The sequence below is a fragment of the Protopterus annectens genome, chromosome 15.part0, assembly GCF_019279795.1.
Source record: "Protopterus annectens isolate FY-2018-M chromosome 15.part0, PAN1.0, whole genome shotgun sequence".
NCBI classification, from domain to species: domain Eukaryota; kingdom Metazoa; phylum Chordata; order Ceratodontiformes; family Protopteridae; genus Protopterus; species Protopterus annectens.
In genome coordinates, this window is record NC_056749.1 from 669,517,993 (window position 1) to 669,538,233 (window position 20,241).

General features: G+C 43.2%; 1 protein-coding gene across 1 annotated transcript in view; it reads left to right on the forward strand.

The window, feature by feature from the left end:
- The window catches only part of TSPAN6 (tetraspanin 6), a gene marked incomplete in the record, with an annotated part of 833,747 nt that overhangs the window by 532,654 nt on the left and 280,852 nt on the right, over positions 1-20,241 (forward strand). Inside the window, 1 exon segment of the mRNA XM_044057519.1 lies at positions 4,054-4,137. Coding sequence (XP_043913454.1) covers positions 4,054-4,137 — 84 coding nt within the window.

The following is a 20,241-nucleotide window of genomic DNA, read 5'->3' on the forward strand; positions in this document are numbered from 1 at the left end:
GACACTGGAGGCAGCATCTCCCCCTGGCCTAAATGAGACCATCTCTATTAAATCTTTGTTAAAAATGAGAGCTGCCAAATTGTAAAAGAAAAAAATGTTAGAATACCTTTTCTATGTCTTTCTTTTCATTGTGTTTAATAGTGGTGCATATGTTTGGCCACAACAGGGAGCTTGAACACTTCTGAATGTAACACAGCAAATGCATATTTTAAATTAATATATTATGGTTTTTAAACTACGTTTTTAAACTATGTTATTCAATATGTTTTTAACTCAAGTTTTCTGATAATGTATCATTGAAATTAAGTTTTAATAGGGACAAGTTTTTAATGTTTATTTAAGACTATAAAAAAGTTTTTCTTGGTATGTAAGCTAAGGGAGCTTTAAAATTTTAATGAGGTAATTGTGAATGTCATTCAAATGGTTTTGTTTAAGCCTGATAGGTTGGAATGTTTTTAGCGGGAAACTAATGTGTTTAAATAAAGACTGATTCAGTAATGTCATTATCTGAAGAAGTTACAGCTACTGTGACGAAAAACGTGTAGGAGATTTTCTGCGTTTATGCTTTTCACTGAGTTGTCTGCAAGTTGGAATAAAAGCACAACAGAATGCTTTGTTTTCCCTTGATGGTTTTTTCATTTTATTTTACTGGTTATAGTTGTGGCTTAACCATAGGCTGCTGTTTCGTTTGAAATTATAAATATATTTGACATATCAAATGCAGACTGGCTAGTGCGTCAAAGTATTTTGTTTTATGCTCAAGATCCATGCAGAATAATTAATAGTTCATCCTTTAAAATCAAGCCTAAATTCATACTTATACAAAGCAATTTAGAATGACTATAACTGGGCAAATTCAATATCAAAATTGTATAAAATTCTAATAGCTTATAAAGTTAAACCATACCAGAATTATTGGAACTTCATAACAAAAGGACTGTCAATAAATTTATCAACTAAAAGTAAAACCAATCTATTATACTCCAAGTTAACTTCCAATTTACAAGTTTGGAAGATTTATACATGGAAATATCGTCATAGAGCCTTTTATACTCCCAGCAAGATGGCCAAATTTAATTCTTCCCAAAACATTTGTTGGAGATGCTCATTGTTGTGAAACAGATTGGTCACATATATTTTATGATTGTAATAATAAAAAATACTGGGAAGAAATAGGTACATTTTTTCAAGCCATTTACACTGATACATTTGTTTTAACAAAGTTTCTAATTCTTTTAAATGTCAGTGAAATAACAGAAATGAATAAAAAAAGAACAATATCTTCTGTGGACCATAGTAGCTGTAGCCAGAATGTGCATCACAAGGAAATGGAAATCCTCATCTGAGCCCACAATTGAAGACTTCTTGATCTTATTGAAAGAAACTACGCTAATGGAAATAAGTTAAGGAACTGAGAATTTTTCCCAAAAACTGGACAAATCGTTGGAATAAAATTCTTTCACTTACTGAAAAGCTAAAAATGGACACAATCTCGTCTATAAGAGATTAAAGAGTCAAAAGAAATCCTTTGAGTTGTGAAATACTATTTTTTTTCGTGGACTGTTTTTCTCTCTCTATTATTGGGCCAATTGTAAATATTGTTTATAGAATGTAACCTTATCTAGAAATGTAACTGTAATTATTGTTCTTGGAAAACAAAATAAAATTGAGCAAAAAAAAAAAGAATAGCTTACTTTTCAGTCAAAGTCCATTTATCTGCCATCTCTGCTTGTTTGCCCATGTTACCACCTCTGACTTTAGGATTGGAAGTCAAGCTTTTCCTGAAAGAAATACTTTGTCAGATCCCCAGAAAGCCTATACCTCCCCCTTGGGACCTGAATTTTGTGCAAGAAGAATTTACAATACCATCTTTTGAACCAGCACCTTTAGTATCCCTAAGACTGTACACTCTAAAAACAGTTCTGCTAACGGCCCTTACTTCCGCCAGGAGGGTATCGGAGATGCAAACCCTTATGGCTACCCCTCCTTACCTTATTTTTCACAAGGACAGAGTTGCCCTCAGGACTAACCCTTTCTTCATGCCTAAAGTGGCTTATGAACTCTCATTAAACCAGACCATTAACCTGCCTGTTTTTTTACCCTCATCCCCCAAAATCCCTCAGAGGACTCTGCATTCTCTAGATGTCCACAGACAACTGAGGTACTACTTAGACAAAACCAGACCTATTCGAAAGTCTAAGCAGCTGTTCATCTCCTTCCATCTGAGGGCTCTAGGGAAGGCAGTCTCCAAACAGACTCTTTCATCATGGATCTCCAAGTCCATTGGCATATGCTATTCCTGTCATGGGCAGACTTTTGCATGGACATGTCAAATCCCACTCCACCAGGGCAGCTGCCTCCTCAGTAGCCTTTTTCAAAGGAGTTGATTACACCTCAGTTTTAGAAACTGCCACTTGGGCTTCAGTATGCACCTTTTACCAAACTTTACAAACTGGACCTAGCCTCCAGAGCTGGGTTTGTCAGATCAATTCTTCATGGTCTCATTGACGAGGGATCCCAATCTTCCACCCAGGCTCATACCTGAAAGCTTTGGTACTCTCCCTACTGTAATGAATACTGCAACATAAGAATAGAAGGACATAGAATAGTTGTGTAAGAACTTACCATAATCTTAGATGTCCTTCTCTTCCATGTTGCAGTATTCAGTCCCTCCCTCCTGCCCCATCTTCCTTGCCTATGTAACATACTTTTGCTTACATGTGGGGACATAGTCACCCTTTTTCCCAGTTTCAACACTATACACAGCCTATAAAGTACCTTAGGGTCTAGTCTACATGTCAGTCTCAAGGCTCTACCCATTTTGACCCTCTTTAAACCTACAGGAGTACTACTGTATGTGTCAGTCCATTCTGAAGAGGGTACGTACAGACGTCACTTTTACATCCTACGTCGGTTTATGGCTCTGACAGAGGACGTTACATGTACCCTCCTGGACCAAAGACTTTGGTATACTGGCCGGATGTCAGCGTTGCAGGCAGCAACCTCCCTACTATAATTAATACTGCAACATGGACGAGAGGGACATCTAAGGTTATGGTAAGTTCTTGCACAGCTATTCTTTGTGTCCCTCTTGTTAGGAATACTGCAACAGTGATCTTGGAAGGGCTTAGTACAGTTGTGCAAGAACCATAACAGTAGATGTCCTACTGATTACTGTTGCAGTACTCCATTCCTCCCTCCTCCACTTTTTTTTGATCTGGCACAGGGCATCCTTTATTTTCTCCTTTTCTTGATGAACGTGTAGATGTGTATTAAGTTGCATCTACTTCTGCTCCTTTTAGTTTTCCTGTGGCAAGTAATTTCCAAGGTTTACGTACATACCTACAATCCCCTATGTACCTCCTGCCTTCGGGCTTAGTCCATACAATGCATGGATGGGCCCAAGCTTTAGTATGCTGGCTGGACATATGGCTACCCTTGGCAGGATAGCCCTCTTAAGGAATGCTGCAACAGTAAGCAGTAGGACATATACTGTTATGGTAAGTTCTTGTACAACTCTTTCTCCAGGCTCATCAGGACTTGTGTCCTGCTTCCACCACCCTTACTGTTTAAGATTTGACAGTCATCCCATATACTTTGTTACTGCAGCATTGATTTAATGATGGACAAAAGTACCCCTGTGAGCTGGGTTGGCCTTTCTCTGATATTACATGACATTTGGTTAGCTTAAGTTTCCATCAAGTTCAGAATTTATGCATCCCTCCTTAGGCCAAGAAATCTGTGAATTTTGGCATCTTTACATCCTTTTTTATACCAGCATGTTTTCATGCTTGATCGGATGCGAAGGTGTATAAGAAAGATGCTCAAAAGCTTTAGTACACTGCTTGTATGTCTGATGTCTAATATCCCTGGCAGGAGATACGTCCCATATAATTTGCACAAATGTACTTTAGCAGCATGAGTGCTAACTTGTGTTTTGTTTACATAATCATTTCTGCGTGTTTTCTTATCTGTTTTGAAGTTTTCTAGTTTCTCCGTTAAAAGGTCTGTCTATAATGGAACTTAGCAGGCTAACAATTATTTGTTTTCTAGGGTTGTGTAAAGTTGCTGAGTGGTGTTATGGAGTCGAACTTGGGAATTGTGGCTGGGATAGCCTTTGGTATTGCATGCTTCCAGGTGAGTTGTCATCAGATTATCTATATTAGTGAAGTAAGGTATGTGTTGTGCTTTTGACAGTTTATGTATTTGTACTGACATTTAAATACTAGCTTTTATTTGCTTGACTTCATTAACTAAAATAACCATCTGCTTAGGATTATTGGTAAAATACTAAGCTATCAGTCTGTAGATTGCTACAAGCCTAAGCAGTAACCAGAGGTCAGAATCAAACCCTATACTTTGTGTCTATAAGGTAAGGACTTAGTTCAAGTGGTGGGTTGGCATAATGGGTTTTGAGGAGCAGTGTTCAGGCACAGTGTAGTTTGTTAATGTTAATAAACTGTTGGGTGCTAACAGTGGCTTAAATCAGAATCTTTGCTACTGACAAGTTCACTTCTCACCTTCTCACTATATGAAGTGTTAATACACTGATTTACAGCATTGTAATCCTTTCAGTAGGAATTGACTGCATTGAGACCGTATGCAGAAAGCAGCCTAATAAAGAACCCATTGGTTTTATGTGTGTGTGTGTGTGTGTGTGTGTGTGTGTGTGTGTGTGTGTGTGTGTGTGTGTGTGTGTGTACACCCACATATACATTTATTATAGGATAGTCAGGTGCTGCATAATTTTTGTACAGTTGCCTGTGAACTCAACCATGGAGATATTACTGGCAAACTCATAGGTGAGTTACAAAATATTACTGGCAAGTGTGCAAAGTGGTATTTTTGGAAAAACAGCAGCAGTTATTTTTTAGCTTTTAATTTAAAAACTAACGATAGTTTCAGTAACTGAAAATACTGTGTGTTGGAGGTAGCTGTGTGGTGAATAACCATTGTACCTGTTCTCTTAAGGGGACAGTCCTATAACTTTTTTTATTCTGGTCTGTTTACATTTTCATTATGGTTTTCTGAGCATGTCACAGCTTTGGCTGTGGGGGGTTGGGGTGGAGTGGCTTCCAGAAGTTTCAGAGATGTTAGCCAGATTTCCATCTCAAATTCCAGCTGTACTCACAGCAGCTCTGAGTCATTTATTAGATTTGCCTTTTAGGAGTTTTATGATCTGACACGTAACCTTCCAGAAAGCACATAAGTAATTCAAGGCTAAAACTTCATTAAACACAGTTTTCTGTTCCTTTCAGGTCCTACTTTTTGTGCTCAGTTGTCAAGCTAAATTTAATGATTTTATATCATGTCCTAGCTTCATAGAAAGCATCTGAATGATGTAATTTTCAAACAGTTGTAGAAGTAGTCTCTCTTTTTTAATATATTCAGAAGTAAAAAAAAAAAAAAAAAAAAAAAAGCATATGTGTACTGCAAGGTTCAAACATTACTGCAGGTAGTAGTCTGTTCTTTTCATTTTCCCATCTAACATGCTTCTGTTACTAGCCAAGTACCTGCTTTTATGATCTGACTGCATCTAGTTCTGTAGGAGCACAACAGTGATGCAAAACTCAAACATCAGTAGACAACACTCATCCATTCCTTAAATTTCATATTTTTTGTGCTTTTTCCTGTATACTAGTAAACTGCATTTCCTAGTATACATGCTGCATCTTTGTGATTTTCTGCTTGCATATGTTTTCAGCACTTTTCTCTCTCTACCTTACAACTGTATGCATCAGTGCCTGGTTCCACTGTTACTTATAAACATATAACTGAAATGATATTGTGTATGCTTTTGCCGTCATTCTAGCAGTTTGCAGTGTGTGTTGAGTAGCTGATTCCCGGTCAGACAATTATTAGTCCTACATGTTGCCATTACAACTTACTCACATGGTAGTGATGTCAGAGCAGTAACAGATCTGCTATCCTACCATGTTTACTACTAGCCGCTCTCTTATGCCTTGTCCACTGTGGTAAATTAACACAAGAGAAATAAAACAGTTTGTGTGTGCTGCTGCTTGACTTCATATACTGCTCTTGTACAGTTGCTTAGAGTGTTACTTGAGGGTTGTCACCTTTCCAAGTGCCCAAAATGGGACATTTTATGGAAATGTAAGATTTTGCAACTAGTGCAAAGGACTGGACTTCAGTTTATTGCCAAAGTAAAAGCTCATTTTTGTAGAATTTCATTTTTTATGCTGTTCCATATAAAAGTATCTCCAGTACAATATAATTACATTATTCAACTATTAAATGAAACTTAGGAAACATTTTTGTCCTAAAATCTCAGAATATTTGCTATTGTTTGCTTTTTCCACAGGGCACAACTGCCCAGACCGGGATTGTCCTGCATAGAGTGGGACATGTGGTAAGCCTATGTCACTGTTACTGGAGAGAGGCAGCACACATTCTTTTGTAGGTTCTGTTAATCATGAGGGTACCACCACCTGAAATTATTCACTGTTGCATTCCATCAATAACTATACTTGGCGGTTCCAGCATCCCTGACTTAGTCCTCACCATCATGGCAGAATGTACCCCCCACTCCCTGCATTTTATTTTTGTGTGTAATTATTTAATTGAATATTTTAGTCTGTGTCTCTCTGTAGTTATCTATTTTTCTATTTAATTGTTTCACGGAATACTGTGGTCTCTCTCTGTCTTGTCTCTGCAGTTAGTTTCCTGCCCCCACCCTCCCTGTTCTTGTTCTGGTATTAATCTTGGTGGGTTTGGAATTGCCCGCCCCTCCTGTAAATTTGTGTCTGAACACTCCTCCTGGATCTGTCTGATTTGCTCACTCAACCGAGTAGAGTGAGATCATATTTTGACTTCAGACACTCCTACCAGTCCCATCTGTTCAGCTCCATCCCAGCTCTATTCCAGTCTAGTGTCACTAGCTCATTCTACCTAATTCAGAGAGAACATTTGTGAAGGGCAAGCCACGGTCCTTAATTTTGAATTATCTTCTGTTTCTCCTTTCTCCCTTTCCACTTTCCAAAAAAAAAAAAAATTCTAAGCTTGTTTCCTGCCTTTCCTGTAACTAGTCTAGTCCAGATACAAATTTGCTGTATCCAGGGCTATTTGTAAGCTTCTGAGCCCCCAAAGCCTTTCTGTGTTGGAGGGAAACCTAGCTTATCAGTGGGAGTGGTAAGCACTAGGTAGCCTATCTACCACAAGAGTGGTTTCTGGCCCAGAAATTGTAGTTTATTGGCCGTTTGGGCAGTTTTTCCATGTCTTTCAACCTCCTGGTTTAAAATCCCACATTTGCACTCATTTCCCACCTTTCCTGTAACTAGTGTAGTCCAGATAATATCTGCTGTGTCCAGGACTGCTTGTAAGCTTCTGAGCCCCCAAAGCCTTTCTGTGTTGGAGGGAAGCATTCTAGCTTATCAGTGGGAGTGGTAAGCACTAGGTAGCCTGTCTACCACAAGATCCAGGTACAGATTCTTAGTTTTAGCACTTGAATTTGCTTATTCATGCTCAGCACTTGTTCAGAACTTGTTGTTAGCACTAAATAAGCTACAAATTACTACAGCACTCAACCTTCCTCTTTACCTAGAGGAAAACAGTTTTTGTACTTTCCTCACTTGCTTAGAGAAAAACAGCTCTTATACTCACTCTCCTCGCTTGTCTAGAGGAAAGTAGTATTTTATTCAGGCATGTCCAGGGGTCAGCTCCCAGTGTGCTCTCCTGTCTATCTGATGAATCTAGGTATCTTGAGGCAATGTAGCAGTTGCCTCATGTACACAGACAACCCTCTCCTCCTACCACCCAACACCACAACCTGAGAGAGATGCACTTTTCTAGCCATACTGGAGGTAAAGCTCTCTCCAACCAAGACTGAACTTGACAGTCAAGAGGAGAAGGTAAACACTTGTACCACACTCATCACATAGACCCACTAAACCTACGTCACCAAAATCCACATACAGAAACACAAAAACATTTGCAGAGGCTCTCAATAATAACCTGATCAAGCAACAGAGACATTCAAAGCAGAAATGCAAGCAACCTCTACCCCCCCCCCCAACACAACCCAAATGACACACAGCCCATAAGGCAAACCAACGTACCCAAGACACTAGTCATAGGTGAGTCTATAGTCAGGCACACTTATGTCCCACTCACCAGGCTAAACAAGGAGAAGGTTACTGTCAGCTGCCTGTCAGGTGCCAGGATCCGACACATAACCCACACACTCAGGTCACTCCACAACAAGTACAAATATGACTCTGTCACTGTCCATGTTGGTGTGAACAACCTGAGACGTACCTCACTAGACTACATGAAAAGAGACATGGAAGAGCTCTCCGATCTTGTATCCCAGGCAGGTATGACCCTAACCCCGAGTAGCATCCTGCCATTGCCCAGAATGATACTGCAGTACAAGGACAAAATGATTGACTTCAACAATTGGCTACGCTTCTGGTGTCATGCTAAAGGGATCCAGTATCTCTCTGCCTGGGATGACATGGTCGATAGAACACAATGCTTTGCCAGAGATGGCCTGCACCTGTCGCCCCTGGGATTCCGGATACTGGCTAAGGCTCTTGCTGCCCCTATAGTGCCTTTTTTAGGCAAGGTTCAAATGACAAATTCACCACCGTAACAGGACAGGCAAGTAAAAACTGAGGGTAATGCTACTCAATGCTAGAAGTCTAAATCTCAAAATGCACTCACTCAAGGCACTCCTTAAAATGGAGAACATCAATATCTGTGCAGTGACTGAGACCTTCTTCAAGGCTCTAGAGAGCACTCTTGCATTACCAGGCTATAACTTATACCTGGACCAGAACACCAAAGGCGGAGGTGTGTCCATATTCATTAAGGATATCCACACCTCCAGGCTAGTTACTCAGCATAATGCATCCAATGTTATCCAAGTGCAACTAACTCTGGGCAAAACTGCAATCCAAATTGTAGCTTGCTACAGATCCCCCACTATGCCCCAGGATTCCCACAGCTCTTTTCTTGATGTACTGGAAAATATTAGGGTTCAACCAAACACCCTAATAATGGGCAATTTCAACTACCCCACCATTAACTGGAAAAACTACTCATGTACTAAGTTCTTCGATCAACGCTTTCTGGAATTCATAAATTCCACTGCCCTGGATCAACTTTTTCCCTCCCCCACCAGGGGCAACAATATCCTAGACCTAGTCATTACCAACATGAGTGACCGGTGTTCCACACCTGAAGTCAACTCCTTGTTGGTTAGATCTGACCATAAGGTAATCACCCTAGATATCTGCATCCTGCCCCCCCTACCACCACCACCACCATTAAGGAAACCGCGGTAAAAAAATTCTCCAAAGCCAATGTCAAGCTTCTTAAGACATAAGTGGCAAAATTCATGACATCCATGCAGCTGGACAATACAGTTATTACTGCTGAATCCTACACAAATGCAATCTACAAGCACTTACAAGAGTGCATGGATCGTGCTACCCCAAACAGAACCAAGACGCTGTCCAAAAAAAAGAAGCCAATCTGGTGGTCCCCTACCATAAACAAACCTCTACAACAGAAGGAAGAAACTGTTGCAAAAGAGAGTAAAATCCCATGAGTGGGGGAGCTCCCTGGTCAGCCTCAGTAAGAAGTTGAGATCCCTTATTAGATTCTCTAAAGCTAGCTACGAAAACAAAATTGCCACTGATTCTAAGGGCAACCACAAAGCATTCTATAGCTATGTCAAGAATCTCAACGGCAACACCCAGATCTGCTCTGAGTTACAGCACAACGGCACGAAAGTTACAGAACCAACTGATATTGCCAACATCCTAGCAGATAGGTTCAGTGCTAACTTTACCCCCTCTCACCCCCTAAAGGGCCCATATCTATACAGGAAGAATGCAGAGTCCCTGTAATCACATCTGTGCAGGTCAAAGCTGCACTCTCTAAAACCAAAAACACAGCATCCATGGGACCGGAAAACAACCCAGGATGCATCGTACACGAACTTTAGAACCAACTGGCTCCCCACCTAAGCACCATGTTCAATCATAGTCTCACATCAGGCTTTGTGCCCACTGAATGGTGCACAGCAGCAGTTATCCCACTCAAAGGGGGAGCCACCACTGATCTTGGGAACTATCGCCCTATTAGCCTGACGAGCCTGGTCTGCAAGGTCATGGAACGTATCATCATGGAACTCATAAACAGACATTTGTAACCTCCAACCTCTAGACCCCTCCCAGTTCGGTTTTGTGAAAGGCAGATCATGCCTTCTGAACCAGATTGACTTCTTTGAGGCAGTCACCAAAGCCGTTGACGAGGGTAAGGTGGTTCACACAGCCTATCTTGACCTCGCCAAGGCTTTCAGCAGCATTCCCCATTCTGGAATTATAGCTAAACTCACTAAACTAGGTGTAAATCCCTACGTCACAAGATGGGTTGCCAACTGGCTCACGGACAGAACCCACACTGTAAAGGTTGCAGATTCCAAATCTGACTTCAAACCAATGAGTACCACAGGGATGTCCTTCAAGAATGCAACTGCAGTCATAACATATGGGTTGTCCTGCCTCAGGCAGCCCTCGGTCGGCCGGATTCCAAAGTCTGGGTCCGGCGTCGGCTGGTGTCGCCTCCTCTCCAACGTCAGAACAGCTGGAGTATAAAGGCATCGGCCGACGCCATCTTCTTCAGTCTTTCTTGCCGCGCGGTGCCCGAAGCAGAAGCAGTTCGCAAGTGCCGGTCGGTCAGCTCCTGTGTTTTCAGTTACCGAAGTCATCTAAAAGCTAAGTACCCCGTTGGGGAACATTTTTTCTTGCCTCAGCCGATGTCAGAACAAATTGAGAAAGTTAATAATTGTTTGTATTGTGGTAAACAAATACCTCATAAGGACTTCCATTCTTACTGCCTCCCTTGCCTGGGCCCAGACCACGACGTCTCGGCCTGTGCTGCCTGTGCCTGCTTTAATAAGCGCACTCTCAAGCGCCGGGCAGAATTTGCCGAAGACTTTTTCGGCGAATCCTTCGCTTATATCATGCCGTCGGAACAACCGACAACACAAATTTCCAAAAAGCATAAGGACCGGGACCAACATCCGTGGCCCGCGTCCTCCACCGATATCTCTCCAAAACCCTCCGCGAGTGCTTTGGTCCCCTCGGAAGCGGTAATTCAACCGCTCCAGGCCGACGACACAGCGGTAGCACGTCCTTTGGTCCCGGAGACTACACCGGTGCCGGTTATTGATTTTCCTCCAGAAACCGAAGTTCTGGATCTTCCCGACACCATTCCCGTGGACAAGGTTACTCCTGCACGTGGGGCAGCTAGGCCTCCTGTATCCATGTCCATCAAGGCCTATGCACAGGCCAAGGCCCATTCTAAACCTACTGCCCAGGCCCCTTCTTCTGATAAGCAGATCATGTCTCTTGCTGCAGACCTCATCTCTCTTATCAGGGGGTCTCAGCCTCACCCAGACAGAGGTTCTCAGCCGCCTGCAGAGAAAAGGCCTAGAACTGAGCAGGCTGACAACCTCTCTTCAGATGAAGCCTCTGGGGATTCTGAGCATTCTGATACACAAGAAGAATTTTTCCAGGCCTATGAGGACTCTTATGCTGAGGAGTCAATTCCCTCTGCCTCTCCTCCAGAGGATTTCTCATTCGGTGAAGTCCTCCACTCTATGAGGGAACATTTTAAGTGGCAGGGTCAGGAATTTTCTGATTCTAGGAAAAGGCTTCGTACCTTCCTCAAGTTACCCCAGCACAGGCTTTTAGCTATCCCTCCAGTTATGGATGTCCTGGATGATGTTTTCTCCGACTCCAGTGCTAACCCTGATTCTCTCCCTCCTGCTCCTGTCAAGCCAGACAGATATTACAGGGTCCCTGACACTCACAAGCATCTCTTTAAGACCCACTCTGTGGATCTAGAAACTATTTCACAGGGCCCCAAAGGAGTGGCTACTTCCTCAGCCAAGAATCCACTGCCAGCGGATAGGGAAGCAAGGTCCCTGGAGAGATGGGGTAAAAAAGTTTATACCTCTACCACCCTTGCCATGAGGTCACTTAACTGCCTTTTTCATATGTTTCAGTACCAGGATTACTTACTGGATGACTTACAGAAAAAGCTAGCCTCTCCTGAGTCTATTGATACAAAGGCATTGCAGGATCTGGACCATAACACTCAGCAGGTTACCAATCATTTTCTACAGTGTGGTTATGATGCATTGGAGGCTTCATGTAGGGCAGCTATGACAGGGGCTGTTATACGTAGACATGCTTGGTTAAAAGAACAGCCACTGCCAGACCATGTTAAAGTAAAGCTACTTGATGCACCTCTGGAAAAACAAAAGCTTTTTGGTGCTAATGCACAAGATGTGTTGAAGTCCATTGAGGAAAAGGCTAAATCAGTTCAGACAGTCAAAGATTTCCTCCAGGTTCAGCCACCCAGATTCAGCAGGAATTGGCCTTCAAAGAATTGGTCCTTTCCAGACACTGACAAGTATCAAAGGGGAAAAATCAGGCGTGCTCGAGGTAGAGGGCAAAACCGAGGCTCTTACAGGGGCCGCCAATGGCAACCACCAAATCAAAGAAGTGGTGCAGGCAGTCCAGCTGCACCACAATGACAACCACAATGACTTGACTTTCATGCCGCCTACCAAAGCTCAAAGAGAAGCACCTTTAGGCGGAAAATTATCCTTATTCTCAAACAACTGGCATATCTTAACCAAGGACAACTGGATTCTGGATTTAATAGACAAAGGTTACAGATTCCACTTCCATACTTTACCAATAAGACAAGGCATGCCAAACCTGCCACATCATCAAAGGGCAGAGGCACTCATTCAAGTTTCAAAGCTGCTAAGCATAAAAGCAATAGAAAAGGTCCCTCCTCAGGAACAAGGCCAGGGATTTTACTCAAGACTGTTCCTTGTTCCAAGAAAAGAAAACAAATGGAGGCCTATACTGGACTTGTCTACTCTAAATACTTTTCTCATTGTGCCAAAGTTCAAAATGCTGACGTTACAGCAACTCCTTCCCATGCTGGGCAAGGGGTCTTGGCTGGTCACTCTGGACCTCAAGGAGGTATACCTGCATGTCCCAGTCAGACACAGTTGCAGAAGATACCTCAGATTTCTTGCAGGGACAGAGCATTATCAATTCTCAGCATTGCCGTTTGGCTTATCTACTGCGCCCAGAGTGTTCACGAAATGCCTGGCATCAGTAGTGGCACACTGCAGACTCCAGGGGATTCAAATATACCCCTACCTGGACGACTGCCTGATACAAGCAGACAACAAACAAACCTTGATAACAAACTTGGACTATGTCATTCAATTACTACAGGCCTTGGGATACACAGTCAACGTTCAAAAATCAAGACTACTGCCATCCCAATAGATTATCTTCCTGGGAGCCAAACTGGACACAAAAACACAAATGGCCTTCCTCACAGAAGAAAAACAAGAGCAGTTACCAGACTACTTCAAAGGCCTAGCAAAGCTCCCCCAGCTGACTGCAAGGAAAATCCTGCAGGCCCTGGGTTTCATGGCATCTTGCATTCTTCTGATACCTTTGGCAAGGCTTCATATGAGAAAGCTGCAATGGTACTTAAAAAGCTTATGGTCACAACACAGCCAAAGCCTAGAGGACATAATCCCACTTATTCCATGTCTGCAAAGAGAATTCTTGTGGTGGGCTCAAGCAAGTCAGTTAAACCAAGGCATGCCTTTCAACAAACCTCAAGCAGGTCAAATCATTACAACAGACGCCTCAGATCATGGATGGGGGGCACACATGGAGGACAGATGCATCCAAGGGCAATGGAACCCAAGGGAAAGGCATCTGCACATAAATCAAAAAGAGATGTTGGCAGTAATACGTGCAATCGAGGCTTTCGAAAAATCACTTCAACAAGGACATTTGCTAATAAGGACAGACAACACCACGGTTATGTGGTATATAAACAAGCAGGGAGGCACTCATTCTTATCCCCTCTGCAGGCTTACAATGATTCTCTGGGAAAAATCCCTAAGTCTGAAGATACATCTGCAATCCCAGTTTGTGCCAGGCAAGGACAATATACTGGCGGACAAGCTGAGCAGAAATTTCTTGGATCCACACGAATGGATGCTGCATCCTCACATTTTCTCACAAATAACAAGGACATGGGGAAGACCAGACATAGATCTCTTTGCTTCTCACATGAATCATCACCTGGAAAAGTTCTGTACAAGGACCCACCATCCTCTAGCCTGGAAAACGGATGCTCTCTCCTTCAGCTGGAATTCCCTAGCAATTTATGCATTCCCTCGTCTACCACTGCTGACCAAGGTGATACTGAAGATCAAGGCAGAACAACCAACAGGCATTCTGATAGCTCCAGACTGGCCAAGGCAGCACTGGTACCCATTGCTGTTGAGCATAACTCCGACCAAACCGTGGCCTCAGCCCCTATGGCCTCTGCTTCTAACACAACACAATTACAGGACTGTTCATCAAAACCTGAAAACATTGCATCTGACAGCCTGGAGGTTACCATAACTCCTTCCGATATCTCTCTTTCCAAAAAAGTTCAAGAGATCTTACTGGAAGCACGCAGACTTTCCACCAGAAAAACCTATTCAGCCAAGTGGAAGAGATTCATCATCTGGAATGCTAACAGGGGTCAGGATACAACAGTACTGAGTATACCTCAGATATTGGAATACTTGGCAGAAATGCTTCATACTGGTCTCTCATATTCTTCCATAAAGATTCATGCCTCAGCAATCTCAGCAAAATACAATTGTGATCCTCCTGTGTTTTCGCATCCTTTGCTAAGACAGTTCCTAAGAGGGATAAAGAATATCAAACCTCCCAGGAAACCGCCAGTACCTGCATGGGACCTCAATTTCGTCTTGGAAAAATTAACTCTTCCTCCCTTTGAACCAGCAGCAACTTCAGAAATGCAATTTCTCTCATGGAAAATGGTTTTCCTATTGGCAATCACATCAGCAAGAAGAGTCTCGGAGATACAGGCACTCATGGCAGTACCTTCTTTTCTCATTTTTCATCAGGACAGAGTCTCTCTAAGAACCAATCCTTCATTCATGCCAAAAGTAATTTCCAGGGTGTCTCTAAATCAAGCCATTCACCTGCCTACTTTCTTCCCCAATCCTCAGAACAGGGAAGAAGCACTGCTGCATACTTTGGACATACACAGGCAACTACGCCACTACTTGGACAGAACTAAGGCCACCAGAAAGTCTGACCAACTGCTTGTAGCCTATGCTGCTGGAGTACAAGGAAAAGCAATCTCCAAACAAACAATTTCCAAATGGATTGGACACTGCATCAGATTCTGCTATTCTTTTCATGGAAAAAGTGTGCCAGCCAATATTAGGCCACACTCCACCAGAGCTATAGCCACATCCACTGCTTTCCTAAGAGGAGTGGCTACAAAGGACATTCTAGAGGCTGCTACATGGAGCTCCGTGCATACATTTACCAAGCACTACAACCTGCCTTTATACTCCAGATCCCGAGCAGGCTTTACTTCGGCAGTCCTTCAGGGCATTTTAGCTACACCATCACTTTCTTAGTTCCATCCACCCCCAGCTTGGCTATGGTATTCAACCCATATGTTATGACTGCAGTTGCATTCTTGAAGGACATAGTACAGTTTTGTACCTACCATAAATGTAGATGTCCGATAGATATGCAACTGCAGTCGGATTTTCCCACCCCTCTGCAACTTTCTTTATGGGTCCACTCCCCCTACTCCTATTAGCTGGGGGTATCTCCTATGGTGTATCTGTTTATTACTGATGTGCATGTCTGGAATTGTTTATCCATTCACCAAATTTAGCCTTCCTAGGAGGGCACCTGGCATCTGGGGCAAGAAACACTGAAGAAGATGGCGTCGGCCGATGCCTTTATACTCCAGCCGTTCTGACGTCGGAGAGGAGGCGACACCAGCCGACGCCGGACCCAGACTTTGGAATCCGGCCGAACGAGGGCTGCCTGAGGCAGGACAACCCATATGTTATGACTGCAGTTGCATATCTATCGGACATCTACATTTATGGTAGGTACAAAACTGTACTTTCAGTCCTGGGACCTCTCCTGTTTGGTATCTATTTCTCTGAAGTACTGGCTAACACAGAAGGCTTCTGGCTAACAAAGTTAGCAGATGACTGCAAACTAAGAGCCATAGTCAAGTCCCCAAATGATGTGGACATCCTACAGAAGGGCTTCACTGAGACAGATGCCTGGTGTCAGAGGCATGGCCTCAAGCTGAATGCCAGAAAGTGCATGGTCATCCCCTTTGGTAAAAGCTCTGTACCCATGAACTACCACATAAACGGCAGTCTACTTAATGTTGAATGTGTGATGAGACCTTAGTGCCCAGGTGGACAGTAGACTCTCCTTTGATAATCACATCGCCGTAGTAGTCAGGAAATCCTTCTCTGTGGCACACCTCATCACAAAAGGGTTCTCATCCAGGAAAAAGAGGTCATTGTTCCCCTCTACTCGGCACTTATTAGACCCATTATAGAGTACAACATCCCTTTTGGAATGTACCTCACAAGACATCTACAGCAGCTAGAAAGGCAACAGAAGTACCTCACAAAAAGGATCACTGGCCTCAAACAAATGTCCTACACTGACCGTCTCAAAAAACTCCACCTTTAGTCTGTAGAATACCGCCTACTCCGAGGAGATCTCTGCCTTACATATAAAGCTATGTTAAACCCAGAGCTGTTGGACATGGTACACCTAAAGAAATCACAATCCCTCCAAGCTACACGCTCTAGGGACCTAAACCTTGTCACCACAATAAACAGGACATGCTGGAGGAGATAGATTCCTGTCCCAGAGACTTCCTATACTCTGGAACAAGCTACTCATCTATGTCAAGCAAAGTTCCTCATTAGCACTTGTCAAAACAAATCTTGATGAGTGGATGGGAAATGGGAAATACACCCCAGGGATCACTTCTGTGGCTCTGCTCAACAGGGGCACAGGAAATTAACTTTCTTGGGTGGCATAAGCCAGGGAACCTTGTTGACTAGGATTACTTAGGCCAATGGCCTAGTTACCTACCTGTGAACCTAAGTGTAATGGCCTTACTGGTCATGTCAGTCCATAAAGCTGTCTCCTTTGAAATAAAAATAAAACCTGGCACACCAATTGACCCTGTAATTTTTAGGATTTATTCTAAGGCAAACTTCCTACTTTTAAGTGACACAACTGGCAAAATGTTGCCCCCCCCCCAAAAAAAAAAAAAAAAAACGGGTAAATACTGTCTGTGAGGTCATTCATGAAACCATTTGCAATCATGTATATGGCTGCATAGAGGCAGTGCTATCCACCTAAAATAAGCAAGGACAAATTAAAAAAAAAAAAAAAAACTCTTGTAGAATCCCGACATCAATAGGTTATATAATAAAAGAAAAAAAATCATGGCCAAAAAGAGGAAAACTCAGTGCTCAGCAAGATAAATACTCCCTCATCAAACTAAATAAACCACTCAGAGGACTAATAAGTCTACCAAAGCCAAATTTGAGGAAAAAGGAGACTCCCAGGCTAAAGACGTTAACAAGGCATTCTTCAGCTGTGTCTGGAACCTCAAAGGCTATACACAAGTGTTCTGAACTCATTGCAAATAGACACCTGTATCGAGGTGGAGGAGGTATCAAGTATAGTGGCTAATAAACTCCGCTTCAGTTTGCTCTGCTTTCTCCCCCAGACACGTCTTAAGGAATACCACCAATCAAAGCTCCTCCGCTATCACTAGGTACAGGTTCTCAATGCTGTGTTCAGGGGCAAAAAGCACTGCATTGGTGCGACCCAGTAGTATTCCAGGATGGCTCCTTAATAGCATGAAACATGACCTACTGTGGCCATTAGAAGTACTGCTCAGTTTTAGCCTCCAAACAGGGTTTGTGTCGAGAATGGAGGACTGCAACTGTTATCCCTCTACACAAGGGTAAGCCATTCACAGACTCAAGAAACTATGACCCATATGCCTGACTAGTCTCATATATAAGGCCATGGAAATAATATGGACACGATAAATACTGATACAGGAAACCTTCGGACATTGAATTCAACCCCGTTTGGTTTTGTCAGAGAGAGGTCATGCCTACTCAACCTGGTGGACTTGTTCAGGAAGTTCAAAGCAATGGATGAGGGCAGAGTGGAGCATACTGCCTACCTTGACTTGGTCAAAGCATTCCACACAATACCTCATTTGGGTATTGTAGACAAGCTCACAAAATTCTACATAAACCTCTACATCACCGATTGGATAGCCACCTGGCTCACAGGGAGGACAGGGAGGACACAAGAAGTCAGAGTAGGTGAGTCTACCTCCACGAAAAGGTCAGTTACTAGTGGGATTCCTTGCAGCTTGGTACTGCGGCTGCTCCTTTTTGACATCTACTTCTCTGAAGTCAAGACCAGTGTCAAAGGCCTTTGGCAAAGGTTGCAACTGGTTAACAAGGTGCAGTCATAAAATCTCCCGAAGTCACAAACATCCTCCAAGAAGACCTAACACAGACTAATAATTGCTGCGAGAGTTGGTCTAAAACTCGGTGCAAAAAATGCATAATAGTATAACTTGAAAAGAAAACCACTCCTGGAAATTACTGCATTGGTAATACAGCCCTAGGAGTTGTCCATGTAGTCATGGGATTTGGGAACACACTTAACACTGGCTTGGACTTTGATTTCCTTACTACAGTAGACACATGGCATTCTACATTGTGCAACTTAGAAGCAAGGGTTATAGCATCTAGGTCCAAAGATGTCATTGCTTCACTGATTCTCTTCGTGTTTCACTGTTGCAGTCATCACATTTGGGTTATCCCTGCCAGGGTAGCCCTTGGCCGGCCCGAATACCAGAGACTTAGTATTTCTGCGTCAGTTGCTGTTGCTTGAGGACTGATGTCAGGTCGTCAGTATTATAAAGTAAGGCAGCCAATGCAATTACATCAGTCTTTCTTGCCGTGGAGCCCGAAGCAGAAGCAGTTTGGACGAGTGCCGGTCAGCCGCTACCTGAGTTTTCATCTCTGAATTGAAGTTAGTCTTCTAAAGATAAGTACCCCATTGGGGATCCTTTTTTCTTACACTAACCGATGTCAGAAAAAGTTAATAATTGTCTCGCTGGTGGAAAGCAAATACCACACAGAGACTTCACTCTTACTGCATCACTTGTTTAGGCCCAGACCACAACGTCCCGCGTTGTCGCTTCTGTGCTTTGTTCCATGCCAGAATAATGCATTGTCAAGCCCTTATTGTAGCCAGATATTTTCGTTTACAGTCCTCAAATTTTGATATGGCTTTGGTAAGCCATCCGACTGCATATCTTCAGAAAAAAACATAAAGATAAAGACAGACACAGACCGCACAGGTCCATACTTACCGATGACTCTTCCCTTAAGCTAGTCGTCAGTCCTCTGGTACTCGCAGCCCCTGATGTGCATTTCAGTTGATTCACAGGCCGCTACCGAGACACTTTCAGAGTCCGGTATGCCACAAAACTCTTCGGCTAAGGATCCTGCGGTTGTCTCTACCTTGGCTAGGTCCGGAGCCACTGAGCAGGCACCGGCTTCCGAGGAAGTCCTTTGCACTACCGAAGCACGACGCAAGCAGTCTTCTTTCGTGACTGCCGTTCTTTCAAAAACCGAGTTTCTTAGGCCCAGGGTCCGAACCACACCCAAGAAACTGACCCACTCTCAGGAGCCTGCTACCTTGCCTCAGTCTCAAGTGCTTAAAATGGTGGAAGACCTTGGAATGCTGATCAGGGGAAGCCAAGCTACCCCCTTCAAAAGGAAAAAAGATCTATTCCCTGTAGTTTTGTCTGAACAAGAGTCTGATAAATCTGATGCATCTGACTGAAGAAATACAACCCCTCTCCACTTATGAGGATTCTGATGCAGAGAACTCAATTCCTTCAACCTCTCCCCAGAGGATTTTTCCTTTGGGGAATCCCTGCATACCTTAAGGGAGCATTTCCAATGGGAGAGTCAGGACTACCATCAGTCTAAAAAGAGACTCACGGAATTCCTAGATCTTCCACAACACAGACCCTTGGCCATCCCTCCAGTCCAGGATGTTGTTGAGGATGTTTTCCTTGAATCCAGCTTGACTCCTGACACCCTACCTCCTGCTCCCAGAAAACCAGACCGGTACTGTAGAGTCCCTGACTCACACAAATATCTTTGTTTAAAAATTCAGCAGCTGACCCTGAGGTCATTTCTCAAGGGCCAAAAGGGATTAAAGCAACCTCTGCTAAGAATCCCACCCC